This window comes from Mobula birostris, chromosome 7, assembly GCF_030028105.1.
Source record: "Mobula birostris isolate sMobBir1 chromosome 7, sMobBir1.hap1, whole genome shotgun sequence".
NCBI lineage: Eukaryota > Metazoa > Chordata > Chondrichthyes > Myliobatiformes > Myliobatidae > Mobula > Mobula birostris.
Genome location: NC_092376.1, coordinates 150515506 through 150538376, shown reverse-complemented (window position 1 = coordinate 150538376; position 22871 = coordinate 150515506). Strand labels below are relative to the sequence as shown.

Here is a 22871-nt window from a genome sequence, read left to right as displayed (position 1 = left end):
CAACACCCAAGAAACTCAACACCATTCAGGCCAAAACAATCCCCTTGATTGACACAGATTAAATGTTCATTCTCTCATTATCAGCACAGCGTTTGGCAATATTTCCAGTGTATATTAAGTAAAAACATCATACATTAGAATTTGAAATGAAGCTGAACCAAAAGGAATTATGTATCTTTGAAATCAGAGCCTAATTTATGTTCGGGTGTTGATTTTGTTGGAATTTTCTGAATGCAGCCCTTCCAGCATGTCACACTGTGGGTAGCTGTTGGTTTGCTTCCTCACCACTTTTTAGCCAAACAGGAAGCTTCATTTCACTTGTGGCCACATTAGGGCAACCTTCTCTCTTATCACCGGACACTGAATTAATAATGAGCACAGACCATTGTCCAGTCTTGACGATTACTTTTATTGCAAGTACTTCACATAGTTACTGAACTCATATGATCTTTTAGATTAGCTTTCAACTTCATCCTCTGCAGTAAATGCCCACTAATCTGGAGAGAAAATCCGTCATTTTACAGCATTCAGATATACAGTAGATAAAAAAGGAAGAGAGCTGCCACCTGCTACAAAGATTTAATCTATTACTAGACAGTTTTCCAAAACCATTGTTTTTTTTGGATGAGTTTCTTGGGTGTATAGGGAGGAAGTATTGATTGCTGCAATAGATTTTGGAGACGTCCTGAACTGTTCCTGTGGCTACTGGTGAAAATGTCAAGCAACTTGTCAACAAAATGCATGAAGAAGAGTGATCAAGGAAAAGTGCTTTGCGCAACTCTGTACTTCGTTACTAATTTTATTGAGCGCTTTCTCAGAATACAAGTGACTGATTGAAAGGTTGACGTAGTTCTATTGGCATCAATGAATGGATTGTGGGCAATTGACTGCTTCCACTGAATTGTGACATGAACTAAACTGTCAGAAGGGATTGCCAGAGCAGTAGTATGACCAGTGCAGGGAACTCAAAGCTCAGGGATCTTATTGTTGTTAATCAGGTTTGGTGCAAGATCTTTTGCAACATCATATCATCCAAATGTTGGCTCTGTCCTAGTGAATGATGGCTCAATGGAAGCATCTAGAAGGGAAGTAGTTTGATTCCTGATTTTAAGACCATAAGATATAGGAGCAGAATTAGGCCATTTGGCCCATTGAGTCTGCTTCGCCATTTCATCATGGCTGATCCAATTTTCCTCTCAGTCCTAATCTCCTGCCTTCTCCCTATATGCCCTCATGCCCTGACCAATCAGGAATTTATCAACTTTTGCCTTAAATATACAAAAAGACTTGGCCTCCACAGCTGCCTGTGGCAAAGCATGCCACAGATTCACCACTCACTGGCGAAAGAAATTCCTCCTCATCTCCATCCTAAATGGACGTCCCTTTATTCTGAGGCTGTGCCCTCTAGTCCTAGACTCTCTACCATTGGATCCATTTTCCCTCTCAGCCCCATTTGTTTTATATGAGGCAAAAGGGAAAACAATGAAAATCAGATTATTCCTGATTTTAAAAAGCCTCATGGGCTAATTTTTTTATTTGCAGATGTTCATTTTAAAATATTAACTAGAAAGAACTTTAAAAATTAGATTATAGACTCTGGCCAAGGCACTGTTCATTGTTCTGCAGAACATTGTGGTTATGTTATCTTGGTACTGGAATGTATGGCAACGCTTGTGGGCTGCCCCAGTTTATCCTTCGGCTGTTAATACCGATAACACGTTTCACTGTAGGTTCCCATGTGCATGCAATAAGCAAATGAACTGGGATCTGAATACACTTAACAAGCAAGTGGTAAAGATTGTGAAATTGTCACACAATTTGGTCACTCCAAGTGGAAGATGGATTTAAAACTAATGTTTGAAGTCACTTGTAAAATAACTTCACTAACACATGGACATAAAATAAAATGCGTCTTGGCTGAGCTATCGAGGTCGTCTCAGAAGTCTTTAAGAAGCATTTAGTAATGGTTGCCAGGTGGGTGAAGGTTATTTCCATTGCTCACAATGAAGCTTTCACTCATCTTGACTAGAATACTTTTCAGAAGAAAGAAAATTGAATGTTGAAGAGATTTGTTCTAGAGAATCGGGACATTACATTTGTCAAACGTAATATCACTTTGCCTTCCTACAGTAGAAGGAGGAAGATACAGTGACAGCTTTTTCTAAAATGGGAGGAAAGTAACTTTATAGATTCATTTTCCAGAGCTTTATGTGTATCTTCCTACAGCTCAGTGGCAAGTTGCATTGAACCTCCTCCCAAATTTAAACGGGCTACTGTTACAGGGAAAATCTGGCTCAAAGAGAATCAGAACTAGTGACAGGCAATGCAAAGTGTATTGCTTTGCAGTTGCAATACAGTGCAAATAGATAAAGATTCAATATTCAAGATTCAAGATTGTTTAATGTCATTTCCTGTACACAAGTGTAGGGAGAGTGAAATAATTTTTACTCCAGACCTGATACAACACAAAAGAACATATTTTTTTAAATAATACCAAAAAACACACAATAAATATAAGTGGTTAAGGCGTTCGTCTAGTGATTAGAAGGTCGCTAGTTCGAGCCTTGGCTGAGGCAGCGTGTGTGTCCTTGAGCAAGGCACTTAACCACACATTGCTCTATGACGACACCGGTGCCAAGCTGTATGAGTCCTAATTCCCTTCCCTTGGACAACATTGGTGGCGTGGAGAGGGGAGACTTGCAGCACGGGCAACTGCTGGTCTTCCATTCAACCTTGCCCAGTCCTGCACCCTGGAAACCTTCCAAGGCGCAAGTCCATGGTCTCATGAGACTAACGGATGCCTATAAATATAAATACATAAGGTACATACACTGATTGTATGTCTATTAAGTGATGCTAGGCTGTACATAGATGACTGACGGGAAATAATAGTGTTTAAGAAAAATGATGGTGGAGGGAAAGAAGCTCCTCCTAAATTGCTGAGTGTGAATCTAAGGGCTCCTGTCCCTCTGCCCTGACGGTAGTGGTTACCGCCAGCTTATCGCACCACCTCTGGAAGATATTCTCAATGGTGTGGAGGATTACGCCCATGATGGAGCTGGCTGAGTGAGTGGAGGTGTTGATCAGCCGTACTGCTTGGTGAAAGAAACTATTCTGAGTCTGGTAGCTCTGGCATGGATGCTATGTAGCGTCCTCCCTGATGGAAGTGGGGTTGGGGGGAATTCTTCATGATGTACAGGCCCTTTTCTAGCTCTTTTCCGTATTTATGTCCTTGATGGTGGGTAGACTGGTACCAATGATTTGTTAGGCAGTTTTGACTATCCAATGTAAAGCATTCCTGTTTGTCACAGTGCAGCTTCTGTACCAAGCAGTCATGCAGCTTGTTCGGATGCTCTCTACTGCACCTCGGTAGACTGGCGTGAGTATCAATGTGCAAAGTCCATTCATTGGCAAACTTTCCTGACTGTGTGGTATCTGCTCTGGGACCATGAGAGCTTGTATGTGATGTTCACTCCCTGGAGTTTGAAGTTGCTTGCAGTTTCCATTGCTGTGCCGCTGACGTAAAGTGGGCTGTGAGTGGTGGGAATTCTCCTGAAGTTGATAGCCATCTCCTTTGTCTTGTTGACATTAAGGAAGAGGCTATTTGCTTGGCACCAGGCCTCGAGCTCTTCCACCTCCTCTCTGTAGGCCGTCTCATCATTGCTGAATCTATAAATTAATAAATTAAATACAGAGTGCAAAGACAAAGGAATAATGAGGTGTGTTTATGTTTAAGAAAAATGATGGTGGAGGAAAAGAAGTTCTTCCTAAATTGCTGAGTGTGGACCTTTGGGATCCTGTACCTCTGCCCTGACGGTAGTGATTGTGGCACCACCTCTTGAAAATATCCTCAGTGGTGCTGAGGGTCACGCCCATGAAGGACCTGGCTGAGTTTGTAGCCATCTGCAGCCCTTTGCAATCCTGTGCATATGTGCCTCCAAGCCAGACAGTATCATTCAGCTCCCTCGTACCCGGAAGGTGTGAAGGAAAAGTCGAGAAGAGAAAAAGCACATTGTGGCACCCAGGTTAAGCTTCTCCTTTATCACGATCCTTCCCTCTATTTCTTGAGTCCTCCGCTGATACCTTGCAGTACACGCAGAAAATGTAAATGAGATTTAAGACCCAATACCCAGCCAGCAAATTGGGGATAACATCATTCTGTGTGCCAAGTGATGAGTCAAGGTCAGCCATGTCACATTCACTGCTGAGTCAGAAAATTGTGAACAGCGAATCATGCTGCAAAGGCATGAGCACAAGCACAAGCTCTAGCTCACTGCAGACAGAGGAGGTATGGACCGTCAGGCTTTAAGAGACATTAAATTCAAATCAATATAAAATCACTCATGGATTTAAATTCAAAAACACTGGTATTATAAGGTGTGACATGTTCAGTATTTAACATTCAGTGGACAATATATAAAAATGCTTGTTGTTGGTTGAAAATTGCTATCCCCAGATTGGCTTCCTCACTTCTTCATTGAGCAGGAAATGCTTTCAGATATTTTGGGATTATATAAGGTGGTATATTAATAAAACTTACCTTTCTATGTTATTGTCTTATTTATAATATTCAGAACAGATACTCAATGCAAACTATAGAAATCCATTGTGTATTTCTAACCCATGTTTAATTGTTTTTTAATGAACTTTTTGGCTGCTGCTGACATGATTGCATAAACTGGACTGAACAGCTGAAATGATGGTCGTTGAAACAATAAAAATGACCACTGCGTCCTCTAAGCTGTGCGGGTGTGGGGCCACACAGTAACATAGCCTTTGTTTGTCGCACAGCTGGAATCTTCTTTTATATAATGTTAATATAATTTTGAAATCTATCTTAATTCATCATGTGTTAATGCATACAATCCATAAATTTTCTAAATAATAAATGTACCACAACCTTTACATTGAAATATTTTAGAGTTTCAGCATATTTATATTTTCAGTGTTTCAAGTTACAACACTGTTACAAATTGTAACAATAAACACAGAATGGATGTCAGTAGCTGATTGTTAATAAACTGCTGGCCTGCTGAACACCTACACCATGTAGTCAAAGCATTGTACTTTTGCTATTGTGCCTGTCACTTGTGTTGTGAGTTGTGGTTTGTGTTTGTTTATATTACAAAAAAAAACATTTGAAGTGCCGCAGTTTTCAGGCCTTGTAAAAGCTTCCTACTCAGATAATGGTTGGTCTGTGTGGCTGTAAAAAAAACTGAAGGAATGCTGGGCATAGCAGGAATGTCAATCGGTAGATTCACAAGGTATTATTTGTCAGAGATACTTGCCTGAAGAGCTTCCAGGAATTTAGAAAAGAGTAGTTAAGGGGCAGGTAGTGCTGCTAACCTCAAATGCTGCTTTCACCCTGTGATTGTCTTGGGACTTCTCATGTACTCCTGTTTCCTCCCATTTCTACTGGAGCACTGGAAGGTTTTCAAGGGAGAACAGGTTACTGGGAAATAGGTGGGAAATGGCACTTTGGGAATGCTGTCAGAGTTCCCTAGGCTATAGGGACTATGTTATTATGCTTATATTTTGATTTTTCATGGCTTTGAAGCTCTTTATAATTTGTTTTGACAATAAAGCTTGCTTTAAATATGCACCCTAATGGGAAGGATTTCTAATAAATAGTATGTTATCCAAAAGATGCATTTTAATGCATCACTTCTTTAGAAAGCTGCACAATATATGAGACGGGGGGGGGGGTCATCGCCAATTTTTAAAGATTAACATAAGGGGCACCATGTTTGAGTATTGCACTTCAGGATGTCAGAGTTCAGAGTTCAATTCCAACACCATCTGTAAGGAGTCTACATCCTCCCCATGGAAAGCGTGGGTTTTCTCTGGGTGCCCTGGTTTCCTTCCACAATCCAAGGGTAGAAGGTTCACAAACAAGGGAAAATCTACGGATGCTGGAAATCCGAGCAACACACACAAGGTGCTGGAGGAATTCAGCAGGCAGGCCAGACAGCATCTATGGAAAAGAGTAAACAGTCAATGTTTCAGCTTGGAACACCAACTGTTCTTTTTTCCATAAATGCTGCCTGGCCTGCTGAGTTCCTCCAGCATTTTGTGAGGGTTAGTAGGTTAATTGGTCATTATAAATTGCCCTGTGATTGTGCTAGGGTTAAATCAGGGGTTGCTGGTCAGTGTAGCTCGAAGGGCTGGAAGGGCCTGGCCCAAACTATATCTCAATAAATAAATAAACAACATGTTAAAAGACCTCAAGAAACAAAACAAACCAACACATTCATCTTTTTCTGCACACAAATTATTTACTGAATATTTGATTTCACCACATTAGTCAGAAACTTCATTTCTTAATTTATCACGATGAAACGGATGCCAAACTCCCATTTGCTAGATTTGAATCAACTGAAAAAAGGATTCTGATCTTCATTCAAAGCATGTGGAGGAGGAGTGTTGAAGGGAGTGCAGGCAGAGGAACAGCAGAGTCGGCCCTTGGCCACACCCTTACTAATGATTCAGGATGTGCATATGTATATTAAAACACTTGTCTGTTTTATTAGCTGCTCACTTTTTGTTTTCTGTGCAGATACATTTCTAGATAGCCTAGAAATTGGATGCCATTTTGTTTTTACTGGTGCACTAAATCAGCACTATTATCATACCCCTCCAACACCTGTTGTGAATTTGGCAGCAAAGTAGCAGGTAGTAGTTTCATCCCCGTTCAAGGATGTGTTGGGTTGTGATCTGCATGTGTCCCTATAGAGGTCACCCAACTGACCACAGCTGCTGCCACTGCCTTGCAGAGTGACCAGAGAAGGGTGTCTGGCCTCTCAGACACACTCCCTATGGCAGCCAGAGAGCTATCTGACTGCTGTAGAGCAGGTCACGGAGGGAACACCAAGTTTCTCTGAGGGAGACCATGTATGATGAAGAAAATTAATACCAGGAAGGACAAGCCATGTACCATGGAGTAATGCCAGAAAAATGTCAGGGCCATTAGGTTTGTAAAGTAAATCTTCAACATCAATGTAAAAGCTGCTCTTATTGACACTTAACACACACACCACTTGTTCTTTGTAACTAACAACAGGCAACAGTTGTTTGTGGACCCACAGATTCCAATTTATTTGAGAAGAGCTCAATGTACTCTACATTGAGCATACATGCCCAATGAAGGGCAAGTATCAGACTGGTATCCTAGATCGAGGTGTGAAGTGACCTGTCCAGTTTTGCAGTTGCCACAATACCATCTGGAAATAATTGCTAACATGACTACTTCACATCACACTAAGACCACTAGGAGAAAAAATTGCTAGGGATCCATTATCTAGGTAATTAATAATCTTTTGCTAAGATAATCAACACCTTTAGAATATTAACGAGTTCACAGAGTTTACTGGAAGTGCAATAAAATCAGCGCAGGAGTATTTTGAAGCAGTACATGGTTCCTTTGATAGACACAAAAAAAAACTGCAGATGGAAATCTGAAAGAAGTTTCCAGAAACACACATCTGTGACATTTGCAGGAGGGACACAAGAGTTAGCATTTCATGACAATGGCTCTTCTCAGAACGGGAAAAATTGCGAAAACGTATAACATACTTGTTTTCTCAAATAGTTGAGTTCTGACGAAGCATCATTAATCTGAAATGATGACAGTGTCTTTCTCTCCAATAATGCTGCCTAGGCTGCAGAATATTCTTGAACAATTTCTGTTCTTGCCTCTGCTCCCGTTGAAGAGTTTCCAAATGTTCCCAGATACCCTGTTCTCTGTATTATCTGCAGCATTACCCAATCTAAAAGTTGTAAGCCAAGACCTTTATGGTGTATGTGGCATTGCGCTCAGTAAAGCAGGAGAACTATGCCACCTTGTGCAGGGTATTGTCCTAACTGACATAAGTCGAGCGTTCTGGAGACAAAAATCATTCACAAAAGCAAAGCATGGCAGATGTGAAATTAATAACAGAAAGCGATGGAAACATTTGATAGATTGGGAGTTTATGTGGAGAGAGAGCAAGAGAGTGGCAGTATTTCATCTTGTTTGCTTTTTGCCTGAATCTTCCCCAGTGGTTTTCCTGGAGAACAAAACATCCTGTATGCTGATGCATTAAAATACAAGTCATGCTGGATCTCTAAATGCAAAGCTATAGTTTTGCTTCAAATTCAACGTTCCTGCTGCATTTCCCAATGAATGAAACAAGAAGCAGCATTGAGCACTGAAGATTAAATAAATGACTCACAATGTTCCCCAAGGACTGTCTGAAAATCCCCATTATTATTTAGTCCCATTAAAATATAAAGAAACCATATGAATCATTTAAGTTATAGGCTTTATCATACCTCATGGTCTGTTTTCACCATAAACTCAGAGTAAATCAACACTATTCTTTACAGGGAAACCGCTGAAACAATTACTTTTTCCAATCCAACAACAGTTTGTACTTCTTAGACTCTATACCCACTAATATTTCCAGGCTAATTTACAACAAGCTGTACAAAACCAGGGCAAAACCATTTCAAAATGATCTATTTTAAAAATAGCCTCTTGAAGTGGTTTCAAATGGATAATTAAAGCATGAGCCAGTTGCTTTCATGTGAGCACATGGGAAAAACTCATTGAAGTCAGTTCCAAAGTACATAAAAAGCAAACAGAATATGCAAACTGAAACCAAAAGCTATCACTGTCGACTGATGTATATTAAGATAGTGATCCCATTAATTGAAAAATTAGCTTACTGCCTTAAGCAAACTTACTTTTTGATTGATTGAGTCGGTTCTTTTTAATCATTAGAAATCGGTGACCTGTAAGTGGTGTTCTGAAGCTAAACATTGTTCCCTGACATTGTAAAACATGGCTTTCAGGGAGTTGTATTTTATTTTACCAGGTAACTCTTTCTAAGGATGACACAGGGTGAGCAGTGCATTTCATAAAATCATCGAAATGGAATCATAGAGGCTACTGGGACCCAGCATCCAGTGTTAGCTCTTTGAAAGAACAACCGCACACCTTCTCACACTGCAGTTTTAATTTGTCTCAGTTATCTGTCCAATTCCATGTTAAAATGGGTCAAATTACTTAATTCAAGTGATGGGCCTCTGATCTCAGGCTATGCCCTCTGATCTTAGACTCTCCCCTCTGATCTTAGACTCTCCCATCGTAGGAAACATCCTCTTCCTATACGCTTCCTCTAGGCCTTTCAATATTTGATAGATTTCAATGAGATTCCCCCTCATTCATCTAAACTCCAGCAAGAACAGACCTAGACATATTAAATGCACCAAGTACATTAACCCTTTCATTCCCACAATCATTCTCGGAAACCTCCTCCAATGGTGGCAAATTCTTTCTCAGATATGAGGCCCAAAATTCACAACAATCCAAATGAAGTCTGACCAATGCATTATAAGATTTCAAATTACATTCAAATTACTCTTATATTCTAATCCCCGTGAAATGAACACAAACATTGCATTGTCTTCCTTACCACAGACTCATCTTGCAAGTAACCCTTCAGGAAACCCTACACAAGGACTCCCAAGTCCCTTTGCACATCTGATTTCTGAATTTCTTCCAAGTGTATGATCACACTTTTCCCTACACTGCATTCCATCTGCCACTTCTTTAACCATACTCCTAATCAGTCCAAGTAAGCTGTTCTGCAGACTCCCTGCTTCCTCCACACTACCTGTCCCTCCACCTGTCTTTGTATCATCTGGAAAGCCATCAATTCCATAATCATTGACATATAACGTAAAAAGAAGCGGTCCCAACCCTGACCCTTGTGGAACACCACTAGTTATCAGCAGATAACGAGAAAAAGGTCTTTAATCCCACTCTTTGCCTCCTGCTGGTCAGCCAATCTTTTGTCCATGCTAGTATCTTTTCAGTTGTACCATGAGCTCTTTATCTTGTTATGCAGCATCTTGACAAAGGCCTTGTGAAAATCCAAATAAACAGCATCCACTGAATCTCCTTGGTCTATGCTGCTGGTTATTTCCTCAAAGGGCAACATTTCCCCTTAAGGAAACCATGTTGACCAGCCTATTTGATCATGTGCCTCCAAATGCTCCAAAACTTCATCCTTATTAATGGACTAGATAGGTCAATTATAGGGTAACTGACCTATAATTTTCTGTCTTTTTCCTCCCTCTCTCGAGGTTGGAGTGACAGTTTCAGTTTTCCAGTCCTACAGAACATGGAATGATCAATACTAATGCCTCCACAGTCTCTTCAACTACCTCTAATGAAACCTGGGGTATGTTGCTTCAGGTCCAGGTGACTTATCTACCTTCAGATCTTTCAACTTCCCAGCCACCTTCTTTTTATTATAGCAACTACACTTGCTACTGCACCCTGACAGCTGCATGCTGTTGGGGTCTTTCACAGTGAAGATTGACGCAAAATGATTATTCAGTTCGACCACCATTTCTTTATCTTTATGACCACCTCTCCAGTGTCATTTTCTAGTGGTCTGATATCCTATGTAATATTATTGACTAGCTTACCTTCATATTTCATCTTTTTCCTCCTTATTGCTTTTTTAGTTGCAATGTGTTGGTTTTAAAATCTCAGACTCAAACTCAGTTTTAATATCACTGGCATATCTTGTGAAATTTGTTGTTAATGGGCAACAGTACATTGCAATACATAAAAATAAAAAAACTGTAATTTACAGATTTAAAAAGTTGAGTTAAATATATAATGCAAGAAGAGAAAAAAGAAGTAGTGAGGCTGTGTTCATGGGTTCAATGTCCGTTCAGAAATCTAATTGTTGTGGAGAAGAAGCTATTGCTGAATCATTGAGTGTGTGCCTTCAGGCTCCTGTACCTCCTCCCTGTTGGTAGTATTGAGAAGAGAGCATGCCCTGGGTGATGTGGGTCCTTAATGATGGATGCCGCCTTCTCCAGGATGGCAGGATTCACAAGACATTACTTCCTACAAAGCAAAACCCAATAGTATGAGTGGCAGCAAAGCTTCAGTACCAGATGAACTCAATGCCTTCTATGCCCGCTTTGAAAGAGAGAACACAACTACAGCTGTGAAGATCCCTGCTGCACCTGATGACCCTGTGATCTCTGTCTCAGAGGCCGATGTTAGACTGCCTTTAAAGAGAGTGAACCCTCGCAAGGCGGAAGGTCCCGATGGAGTACCTGGTAAGGCTCTGAAAACCTGTGCCAGCCAGCTAGCGGGAGTATTCAAGCACATTTTCAACCTCTCACTGCTACAGGCGGAAGTTCCCACTTGCTTCAAAAAGGCAACAATTGTAGCAGTGCCTAAGAAGAATAATGTGAGCTGCCTTAATCACTATCGCCCGGTAGCACTCACATCGACAGTGATGAAATGCTTTGAGAGGTTGGTCATGACCAGACCGAACCCCTGCCTCAGCAAGGACCTGGACCCATTGCAATTTGCCTATCGCCAGAATACCTCACAATGGTTCTCCACACGGATTTAGACCACCTGAACAACACAAATACCTATGTCAAGATGCTGTTCATCGACTATAGCTCAGCATTTAATACCAGCATTCCCACAATTCTGATTGAGAAGCTGCAGAACCTGGGCCTCTGTACGTCCCTCTGCAATTGGATCCTCGACTTCCTAACTGGAAGACCACAATCTGTGCAGATTGATGATAACATATCCTCCTCGTTGACGATCAACACTGGTGCACCTCAGGGGTGTGTGTTTAGCCTACTGCTCTACTCTGTAAATACACATGACTATGTGGCTAGGCATATTTGAAATACCATCTATAAATTGCTGACAATACAACCATTGTTAGTAGAACCTCAGGTGGTGATGAGAGGGCGTACAGGAGTGACAACTAGTAGAATGGTGCCGCAGCAACAACCTGGCACTCAATGTCAGTAAGACGATAGAGCTGATTCTCGACTTCAGGAAGGGTAAGACGAAGGAACACGTACTCATAGACAGATCAGAAGTGGAGAGAGTGAGCAGTTTCAAGTTCTTGGGTGTCAAAATCTCTGAGGATCTAACCTGGTCCCAACATATTGATGTAGTTATAAAAAAGGCAAGACAGCAGCTATACTTCATTAGGACATTGAAAAGATTTGGCATGTCAACAAATACACTCAAAAATTTCTATAGATGTACCATGGCGAGCATTCTGACAGACTGCATCACTGTCTGGTATGGGGCTGGGGGGGGGGGGGAATCTACTGCACAGGACCGAAAGAAGCTGCAGAGGATTGTAAATCTAGTCAGCTCTGCCTTGGGTACCAGCCTACAAAGTACCCAGGACATCTTCAGGGAGTGATGTCTCAGAAAGGCAGTGTCCATTATTAAGGACCTCCAACGCCCAGGCCATGCCCTTTTCTCACTGTTACCATCAGATAGGAGGTATAGAAGCCTAAAGGCACACACTCAGTGATTCAGAAAGACGAAAGGGCTGATTTTGGACTCTGCCATCCAATTCCTAAATGGACATTGAATCCTTGGACACTACCTCACATTTTTTAATATTCAGTATTTCTGTTTTTGCACATTTTTAATTTTTTCTATATACGTTTACTGTAATTGATTATTTATTATTATTTTATTTTGGTTTTTTTTCTTCTATATTACGTATTGCATTGAACTGGTGCTGCTAAGTTAACAAATTTCAAGTCACATGTTGGTGATAATAAAGCTGATTCTGATGACCAAGCTTGAATGTCATAGATCTAGCCCTCAGCAGTTTATGAATCTCCTGTTTCATTCACGGCTTTAATTCAGGTATATATGGTATATTCTTGTAGGCACACACTTGTCCACACAGGTTTTAGTGAAGTCAGTGACAACTGTGGCGTATTCATTCTGATTCGAAGATGAATCCATGAATACCGTCAAGTCCACTGACTCTGTTTAAAACAGTCTTGTAAGCTCTCCTCGTCCTCCCTTGTCCATATCTTCTTGGTCCTTTCTACTGCTGCTGCTGTCTTCAGTCTCTGCCTATACTCAGTAGAAGTACAGCCAGATGACCAGACTTTCCAAAATGTGGGCATGGGATGGCATGGTAAGCACTCTTGATGGTAGTTTAACAGTGGCCCAGTGTGTTGGCTCCTCTGGTTTCACAAGTAATACATTGGTGATAATTATTTAGGGACGTTTTTAAGCACAGCTGGTTGAAATCCCCAAAAATGATTGGGAAGGCGTCAGCGTATCCTGTTTCATGCCTGTAGATGACGTCGCTCAGTTCATCTAGATGCAGGTGTCCCCAGTCTGGGGTCCATGGAGTCCTTGCTTAATGGTATTGGTCCATGACATAAAAGAAGTTGGGAACCCCTGATCTAGAGCTTGTTTGATACGGGCCTGAGGTGGAATATACACCGCTACCAAGATGACGGCTGAAAACACCTGTGGCAGATAAAATGAACAGAATTTGATTGCTAGATGTTCCAAGTTGAGTGAGCAGGACTGACACAGAACCACCATGTTTGTGCACCACGAGGAGTTAATAATAAAGCCTCCTCTACATTTGAAAGACAGCGGTCCTATCTTGGTGGTGAATCGTGAAGCTAGTGAGCTGTATCACTGCATCTGGAATGGTGGGGGATAACCAAGATTCTGTGAGCTCCCAATCCTCTAGATCCCCACCAATTTTTGCTATACTGTATGACGTCTTTTTTCCTTTTATGTCCGTTGTTAACCATAGTTGCCTCGTCCTTCCTTTAGAATGCTTTTCTTTGGGATAAACTAATCCTGCATCTTCTGAATTATTCTCAGGAAACACCAGCCTGATAGTGTCCCCTTTCAATCAACTTTGGCCAGTTCCTCTCTCATACCTCTGTAATTTCCTTTACTTTAATACCAATACATCTGATTTTATCTTCTCCCCCTCATACTACAGAGTGAATTCTATCATACTATGATCACTGCCTCCTAAAGGTCCCTAAAGCTTCCTAATCAAATCTAATTTATTACACAACACCCAATGAGGAATTGCCTTTTCCCTAGTAAGCCTGACCACAAGCTGCTCTAAATAGTCATCTCATAGGCATTCTACAAATACCGTCTTTTGGGATCTAGCACTAACCTAATTTTCCCAACCTACCTGCATATTGAAATCCATCATCACCATCATGATGAGAAGTGACTTGACAGTAGGCTATCCACCTGGGCCTATTCAGCAATATTTACATCTGTAAATAGGTTGTTCCAATTTAGGAGAACTAGAAAAGACATTACAAATCATAAGTAGAAGAAGTATTCCCCAACTCAATTGACCTGGAAAGACGGGTGAGCGGAAGACAAAATATGAAAACCATTAATCAAATCTACAAACCTGAAAATAGGGGAGATGGGACAGGAGAGGGGACGGTGTCTGGATCCAAATGTGTACATAACAGTTGTAGAGTTGTTTTTTTCTATCTCCCAGTAACAACAGGTGTATTGTGTCACATGCCATTGTGACAGGCATTGAGCAACCTGACCAACAATTCTAAACACACCACTGCAGAGACCACACAGAAAGAGATAATATTCAGACTCAGCTATTAACTCTTTATGGTCTTCCTTGGAACTCTTACCATCCTGTCCCACCAACCCATAATGAATTCTGTGCCAGTTAGTGAGTATTCAGGGATGAATTTTATAGCAGGTCGATTTCATGGCCCTTTTTTGGCCACTGTCCCATCACATCACCCACACATAAGGGGCAATTTATAGTACTAGGGGCTAATTAATGTACTGAGTGATATTTTTCTGGAGCATTGGAGGAAACCCTGGAGAAATCCACACAGTCGTGGGAAGAACATGCAAACTCTGCACTGAAAGCTTTGCCGGTCACGTTGGGTTTAGACTGAGGTGGAGGCTCCTCTCTCCGCGGCACCATGCTCCTTTAAAATCAGCTTCACAAATTCAGCATCAGTGTGTTCAGCATTTATTCCTTCACAATACATCAAAGCAATAGATTTATATTCATGCAAAAGCAAAGGAAGAGTGACTTTGATACAGAAACAACAGGAGAAAGAACACTGCCGGCAGACCAGAATTTGGCTTTTATCCAATTCCTCTCTATTGAGAAGGTGAATATAAATATCCCCTCCACCAGCAGTGTGGCTTTATTATGATGATGACTGTGTTTTGATATATGGTTAGCTATTTAATGATTAGCAATATAAGCCCGTTTGGAAATAGTTTTGTGTATAAGCTTGTTACGCTGTATCTGAGCAGTATTGCAACCTGAAGCTCCGGAGGGTCCATCCTGACGCATTTCTGACTCTGCAGTCAAGCATGTCATTTCCGCTCCCCTGGCTGTCCCACGACAGCAGCACTGAGAGTAGGAGTTCCACATGCAACGAGACTGTGGCTGAAAACCCACATCCAATCATTCTGAGATACTGAACCTCAAAAGCACCAAGTAAATCCCACTGAAATGTCCCAGTAATCATATTTTAACTTTATCAACTCACATGTAATTATCAACGCAATTCAGACATGAGAAACAAAGACGTGGACGGAGGGCTGGAGACTAATCCATTCCCTGGAGAAGAGTATATCTCAGCATGCATGATCTTCAGGAGCTCAAATAATTATAAGGTTGATAGAATTAATAACAAAATTGACTATTATTAGGGAGAAAAACTATAACAAGTAGGATAGAAGGCAGTGACTAGTGAACTTTTGTGATGAAAAACAGACAATGAAACGGTATCTGCTCCTCTGCCCTGTCAGACTCCATAACAATTTTGTGTTCAGCGAGTTCATCATAAAGTCAAGAGAACAAAGACTATTTCAAGGATATCCTTCCTTAGACAAGTGAACAGACTTGTGCACAATCACAGGTCCCCATCTTGATGAAGTACGAAACCAGTACTCTTGCCTCACTGTGCTTGAACGGCCTAGGTAGAATGGACATGGAGTGGATGTCTCCAATAGCGGGAGAGTCCAGGACCAGATGGCACAGCCCCAGAGGAGAAGACGTCCCTTTGGAACAGAGATATGCAGGAATCTCTTTAGCCAGAGGGTGGTGAATCTGCCACAGACGACTGTGGAGGCCGAGTCATTGGGTATATTTAAAACAGAGGCTGATAGGTCCTTGATTAGGCAGGGAAATGGGGTTGAGAAGAAAATAAGATCAGTCGTTATCAAACAGCGGAGCAAACTCAGTGGGCGGAATGGGCTAATTCTGCTCATATGTCTTTTTGCTTTTGCATGCTTGTAGTGTTGTACACCACAACAAAATTCAGCTCCAATAAGTGGAATGAACTGTGGCAGCCCCTCCATGACCCAACGTGGATGTACAGTGTTCCTAGGGCCAGTGAGTGCGGAGGACCGATGAAGAATTCTCTTCATATTCTCTGTATAAATCCACAAACGCTGATGGGATCATTTGGTGTAAATTGTGTTTAAAACAGTACCTGTCAAGTCCTTTAGCAAACACAAACCACTGCTTTGTCCAACACTCTATAATTGTAATAGGCCAGAATAGAAACACAGAAATCTACAGAACATTACAGGCCATTCGGCCCACAATGTTGTGCCAACCATGTAACCTACTCTAGACATTGCCTGGAATTTCCCTACCACATAGCCCTCTATTTTTCTAAGCTCCATATACCTATCTAAGAGTCTCTTAAAAGACCCTATTGTATCCACCTTTACCACCATCACTGGCAGTGCATTCCACGCACCCACCACTCTCTGTATGAAAAACTTACCTCTGACATCCCCCTTGTATCTACTTTCAAGCACCTTAAAACTCTGTCCCCTTGTGTTAGCGATTTCAGCCCTAGGAAAAAGCCTCTGGCTATCTACACGATCAATGCCTCTCATTATCTTATACACCTCTGTGAGGTCACCTCTCATCCTCCGTCGCTCCAAGGAGAAAAGACTAAGTTCACTCAACCTGTTCTCATAAGGCACGCTCTCCTAAGGTTCCTATTCTCTTTTTGGCTTAAGGCATGGAGGTTTTGCAAGGGTTCCAGAAGTTTTTGTGTTAAGAATGTGGTACAGAATTTACAGCAGAGGAACAATCTATCTAGTCAAATGATGATATCTTGGAGGTTTTTTCCCGTTGAACTACCTCTCATCTCACCACACCTAAATGCAAAAATGAACTTTATATTGTATGTGATTCATACCATGTCATCTGGAATATTTGACAAGACAATGCACAGGATGCACTTCAAAAATAAGACATCCTTTTCTAATGCAAATCAGTATTACCGAAGCATTGTGGTGTTGGAAGTAACTCAGCAAAATGAAACTGGCCAGAGATCATTAACCTGAAACATCAGTGCTGCCTCCCTACTGAAATAATCCAGCATTTTCTTAAAGTGGGTGGGACTAGGTTATAAAAAATGGTTATTTTTCTACTCCAAGGGAAAAAGGTCTGATTTTGTAAACTTTTTTTTGTCTTACAGTCTAATAAGGTTCCTGTGGTGCAGCCATCCCATGCAGTCCATCCCCTCACGCCCCTCATCTCCTACAGCAACGAGCACTTTGCCCCCAACTCCCACTCGCCGCACCTGTCAACTGAAATCAACCAGAAAACAGGTAAGAGCACCAGCTCTTTAGATTGGCCTTCTGCCAGTAATTTCAGGAAGTCAGCGCTGGTGATGAAATAACAGATGCCACGGTAAGATATTGAACGTCAAGTGCAGGAGGAACACAGGTGAATACCCCATCTCACAGTTCAGTAGAACAGCACATTTGGGGAGACAGGACACAGACACACACGTAAACACCTCCCCCCTCCCAACAGGCCTGGGTCTAAAATGCTTTACCAGAGTAGAAGTGGAGTGATATTCGTTTAAAATATGTATAGCTGTGGGAAAGGATAGGGAACTGGGACTAGCTACATTTCTTTTACATGTAGCTTGTAGAACTCAATGGGCCTAATGTCCTGTTTCCCTGTTGTTACCATTCTGTTCTTCTGATCTTTAGTGCAGCAGAGTGCAGATGTCTGTAGAATTAATTCACTCCACAGTTCCCATTGAAGGACCTCGGTGTCCCCTTTAGCAAAATGAAAGAAAAATCAGAGGTACAGGTCGTTATGGGACTTTGTTGGCTGCAAGTTGGTTGCAGGTGGTTTGGGTAGTATGGAGAGGTCATAAAGCTCTCACTGTAGCAGTAGCCATGACAATAAACTGGAGGAAAAAGAATCGATTATGTTTTGCAGTGGTCTCCAAAAACTTTACTGAATAGAAGTGCATTCATTCAAAGGACAATAGACAAACTGTCAAATTTCTCTGAATCAAAATATGTCTTCAGATATATAAAAAAACTCCCCATGCTAGGCACTTGAAGAGCTTCCTGTTATATTTCCCATTACTTTTTTATGCAATTTGTCTTTCTTCAAAGGATCTTCTATGAACTTCTTGGCCATTTTGTCAGATATTTGTCTCCAGCAAGAAGAAAGGACAAAAGAAAATAAGACTGGAAAAATTGATGCTGAAGTTGGCATTCATCTAGAGTACTTACTGTGTCAGCACCTTCCAGAAGAACTAAGGCCAGCCATTCACATTTTCTCCTAATTCTGCTGAAAAAAATCCCCATCACAGTCCCTTTACACCTCCATTAAGAGAATTCCCTGGAGTACTCAGTGAGTAAGCACTTTGTATAATGCACCGCCAAGCTCACAAGCCAGAAGATTGCGTCCTAAAACACACTGAATTAGTTGATGTCAATCAGGATTTCTGCTACTATCTATTGAAAAGTGAAAAATTGGTGCACAAGGCAAAGTTAAAGTCAAGTTTATTGTCATATGTGAAAGTACATCGCTGCTCAGGTGCAATGAAAAAATACCTGACCCAATGGAACTATTGTACTGAATTGCATTAATCCCAAAGACAGAATGACCAATCAAAATATAAAACTCAGTGACAACCATGGAAAAACTTATTCAGTTTTTTTTCCAAATAAACCATGACAAATGTAAATGCCAGCAACATTATGCACGAAATGTTTCTCAGGTGATAGACAGTGGTTTAACCTTTTTCTTCCTAAACACCCTAAACACATGTAAATCAATTAACAAAATGCACATTTGTGATATAGTTATGTCAGGGATTTGATCATAGATAACACAGAACAGCCCAAGTGATCATAGTGAGTAATCTCTAAATGTCAGGTAAGGTCAATATGACAATAAGCTTTGGAGTCTATGCTATATAAGGAAGTTGCGTCATCATGTTTGGGAGCTTTGTGGTCAGATTGAATATGTGTACTTGGAGTTTGCCCTGAAAACCTCGTTGGAGGATGAATACCAGAGTTTGTATCAGAGGAAATAATCTTGCAATCACTTCATTAGCATTTTCTCATAGCAAAGCTTCATTTTATTGATGTGCATTTTTGGCATGGATCAGTAAGATATGTAGTAGGCTTGATATTCCCTTTCAGCTTTATCCCATACTAATATCTCCAGGGATCTGTTGTGCAGATTGCAGAATTGGCTAATTTGAAAGTGGACACATAACAGTAAAACACATTTCAACTCCAATGGAGGAGGCAGAAGCTTCAGAGAGAAGAAATATTGCTCCCTTGGTCATTCAAGAGGGGCATGTAACTCCTGATCAACGAGATACATGCCAGAAGGGAGGTCCCATTCCCATTCTTTATAAGATCCATTTGTCCCAGCAGACCCTCCATAAGAAGAGTAGAGTACACAGCTTCATTAGTCATCTCTAGGGGGAAAACCTTCCAAAAAATGGAGCAGTGCTGGAAGACATTTTATGATCTCCAGGACATGTCATGTGAATCTGCTGATGGATCTACTTGAAAATATTTTTCATGTATAGGTCTAAGATTATTTTAAGGGCAGTTGCTTGTCAGGATATGTTGTAGAAAGATATTGAAGTAATTAGAACTAAGATTCTTTCCATTCATGTGGCATAATCAGTGGGGATAACATACACAGAATGTTTGAGGGCATTTTATTTAACAAATAGGCTCTCTTTGATCATAATTGGTGTACGATGTTAGTTTTCAAGATTGTAATGGGGAGGTGATATTTTGGTTTGTAATAAAAGCTGAATATACTGGAGTACACAGTGTATCTTGGGGTCCGTGTATATCTTAATGCTTCCTCATCAGACTAGAAAAGTAAGAAAGAATATGAGGTGGAGAGATCAGCTCTTCTCTTGGATGGCACCAAAAGCAATTGTATCAAACTTGATCTCCATCTTATCACTGACATTCCTTTAGATTTTTTGTGTCCTATAAATAGTTGTTAAAAAAAAACTGCAAACAACCACAAGGTAATACTGAGTTCCCCAAAAGGGCATTGACTCCAGTTTATTTGGGTAGAGGCAGAAATGACTTCACACTAATAATGATTTACTTTGGTGCACACTTGGCACAAGGGAAATATCGACTGCACCAAGGTGATTAACATACAAAAGTACCTGGAATCTGAAGCGTCTGATACAGTTTCACCAGCAATGATCTCCCATTGAATTGGACTCGACGGCAGCCAAAATGATCAATGTTCAAGGTTAATATTCCAGATGGTAATTTGTCCACTTATCAAATTCAGTGTACATCTTGGGTGCATTTTGGTACAAATTTTCAAAGTGATTCAGCTCAGTTTGCCATTACCCTTAGTACCAGCTGCCTGTATACAGGAAATTTTTAAGTCACGAATTCCTGTGCACACTATTCTTAAGTTTGTCCAACTGTAGCAATGAATTAGTCATTTACTTACTAGGACTCTGAAGGGTCAGTAAAGCTGACTGATAGTCTTGTGCTAAATCTACATTCCAGTGTGGAGTATTGTGCTGGTTTTCAATAGGATAAGCTGTTTCATTGGAAATTTAAGTGATTATATGTCATTTAAACTTTACAGCAAGACTGTAGATAACTGTTATATTGCAGCTGATTTGTTAAATCTTAAAGAACAAGAGGTACAATTGTGGCTGCTAAGCTGACATGGCAACACATTAAAATGTGACCTTTCATCATTAAATGCACAGAAGACACACAAGATAATGGATCATTCAGGAGTGAGGACTCAGTTTAGAAAGAAAGATAATTTCCTGGCCAACAGCTGTGGAAAGAGGTGAATGAAACAAGATTATGTCACCAATATTTCATGTATAATCACACAGAATATTTAGAAATGGTTGGTCCTGTCATTATCATCTCGCATTTAACAGATTTACATCCTGGTTAATACCTTCTGCACAGGAGGAATAATGCACTGGATAGAGTCTAGATTATTACACAGTCCTTACATAGAAATTGGTCAATCAGATTAACTTGACTGAGGACATTGCTATGGTTTATTAAATTAGAAATGAACTAATTCTTGCAAAGTATTCAAAAGGATCATTGGTTAGAAATAAGGCAATGAAACTTAATTGACCATAAAATGCTTCTTATTGTCCAAAGAAAATTAACAGTACTGTATAAATATGGCTACCATAAGGTTAGTAAATGTTCAGGAGTGATTGGGATGTGGACTTGTTACCACTGAAAATAATTTCTCTAACCCAGCGTGCACTGGACTTGGCGAGTCATCTTTAAAGATCGCTATTGAACACAAAAAGTAGTGGATGTGGCCCAGTCCATCACAGGTAAAGCTCCCTCCCCCACCAACCCCCCATTAAGCATATCTACATGGAGCGTTGTTGCCGGAAAGCAGCATCCATCATCAGGGACCCCCACCACCCAATTCATGCTCTCCTCTCGCTGCTGCCATCAGGAAGAAGGTACAGGAGCCTCAGGACTCACACCACCAGGTTCGGGAACAGTTATTACCTTTCAACCATCAGGCTCTTGAACCAAAGGGAATAACTCAACTTGCCTCCATCACTGAAATGTTCCCACAACCTAAGGACTCGCTTTCAAGGACTCTTAATCTCATGTTCTCAATACTTATTGCTTATTTATTATGATCCTTTCTTTCCTTTTGTATTTGTACAGTTTGCTGCCTTTTGACTACTGGCTGAACATCCAGTTGGTGTGGTCTTTCATTGCTTCTGTTATGGATTTATAGAGTATGCCCACAAGAAAATGAATCTCAGGTTATCTGTGGTGACATATATGTACTTTGGTGATGAATTTACTTTGAAACTAGTACTTTAAAGATTGAATGCAAAATGAGCACATTTTTCAACCTATTTCAGTGCCTATGTGCCCTACTATTTCTGCTCATGTCAGTACCTAGTGACCACATCAGGGCAGGTATGTGTGGTTGCAATATGTTTGAATGCATGGCCAGCATCTGCTCTCTGGGGTTATACATGAGTTAGATATAGTCAGCACCACCGGGACCAACGGTGCCATGATTAGCATCTTCACGTATTTGGAGATGCAATTGCTGTTCCGAAGCAGCTAAAAGCAAATCAAAACACCCAAACACTAATCCCTCTGACCTACACCATGTCCATACTCCTCCATCCTTCTTACACCCGTGCCTATCCAAACGACTCTTAAAAGCCTGTAATCTATTTGCCTCTACCACCTTACCAAGCAGCGCATTCCAGGTGTCCATGCCAGTATAAAAATTACTCTGCACGTCGCCCTTTCACCTTCAATGCATGCCCTCTGGTATTAGACATTTCAACCCTGGGAAACAGACACAGTCTGTCCACTCTAACTATGCCTCTCATAATCTTATTAACCTCTATCAGACCTCCCCTCGGTCTCCAGCACTCCAGAGAAAACAACCCAAGTTTATCCAGCCTCTCGCGATAGCGCGTGCCCTGTAAACCAGGCAGCATCCTGGTAAACCTCTTCTGCACCCTCCCCAAAGCCTCGACATCCTTCCTATAGTGGGGCGACCAGAACTGTATGCAATTCTTCAGATGTGGCCTAACCAGAGTTTTATAAAGTTGCAACATAACCTTTAGAATTCAGTGCCTCAGCAAATATAAGCAAGCATTCTATAACCCTTCTTAACTATCTTATTGACCTACGTAGCCACTTTCAAGGATCTATGAACTTGGATCCC

At 41.0% G+C, this 22871-nt stretch overlaps 1 protein-coding gene across 6 annotated transcripts in view; it reads left to right on the top strand.

The window, feature by feature from the left end:
* Nucleotides 1–22871, top strand: part of tcf7 (transcription factor 7) — a 230289-nt gene that overhangs the window by 158095 nt on the left and 49323 nt on the right. For all 6 annotated transcript variants that reach the window (XM_072263935.1, XM_072263939.1, XM_072263936.1 and 3 more), the window contains exon 4: nt 17341–17473. In XM_072263935.1, coding sequence (XP_072120036.1) covers nt 17341–17473 — 133 coding nt within the window. The remainder of the gene's footprint in view (nt 1–17340; nt 17474–22871) is intronic.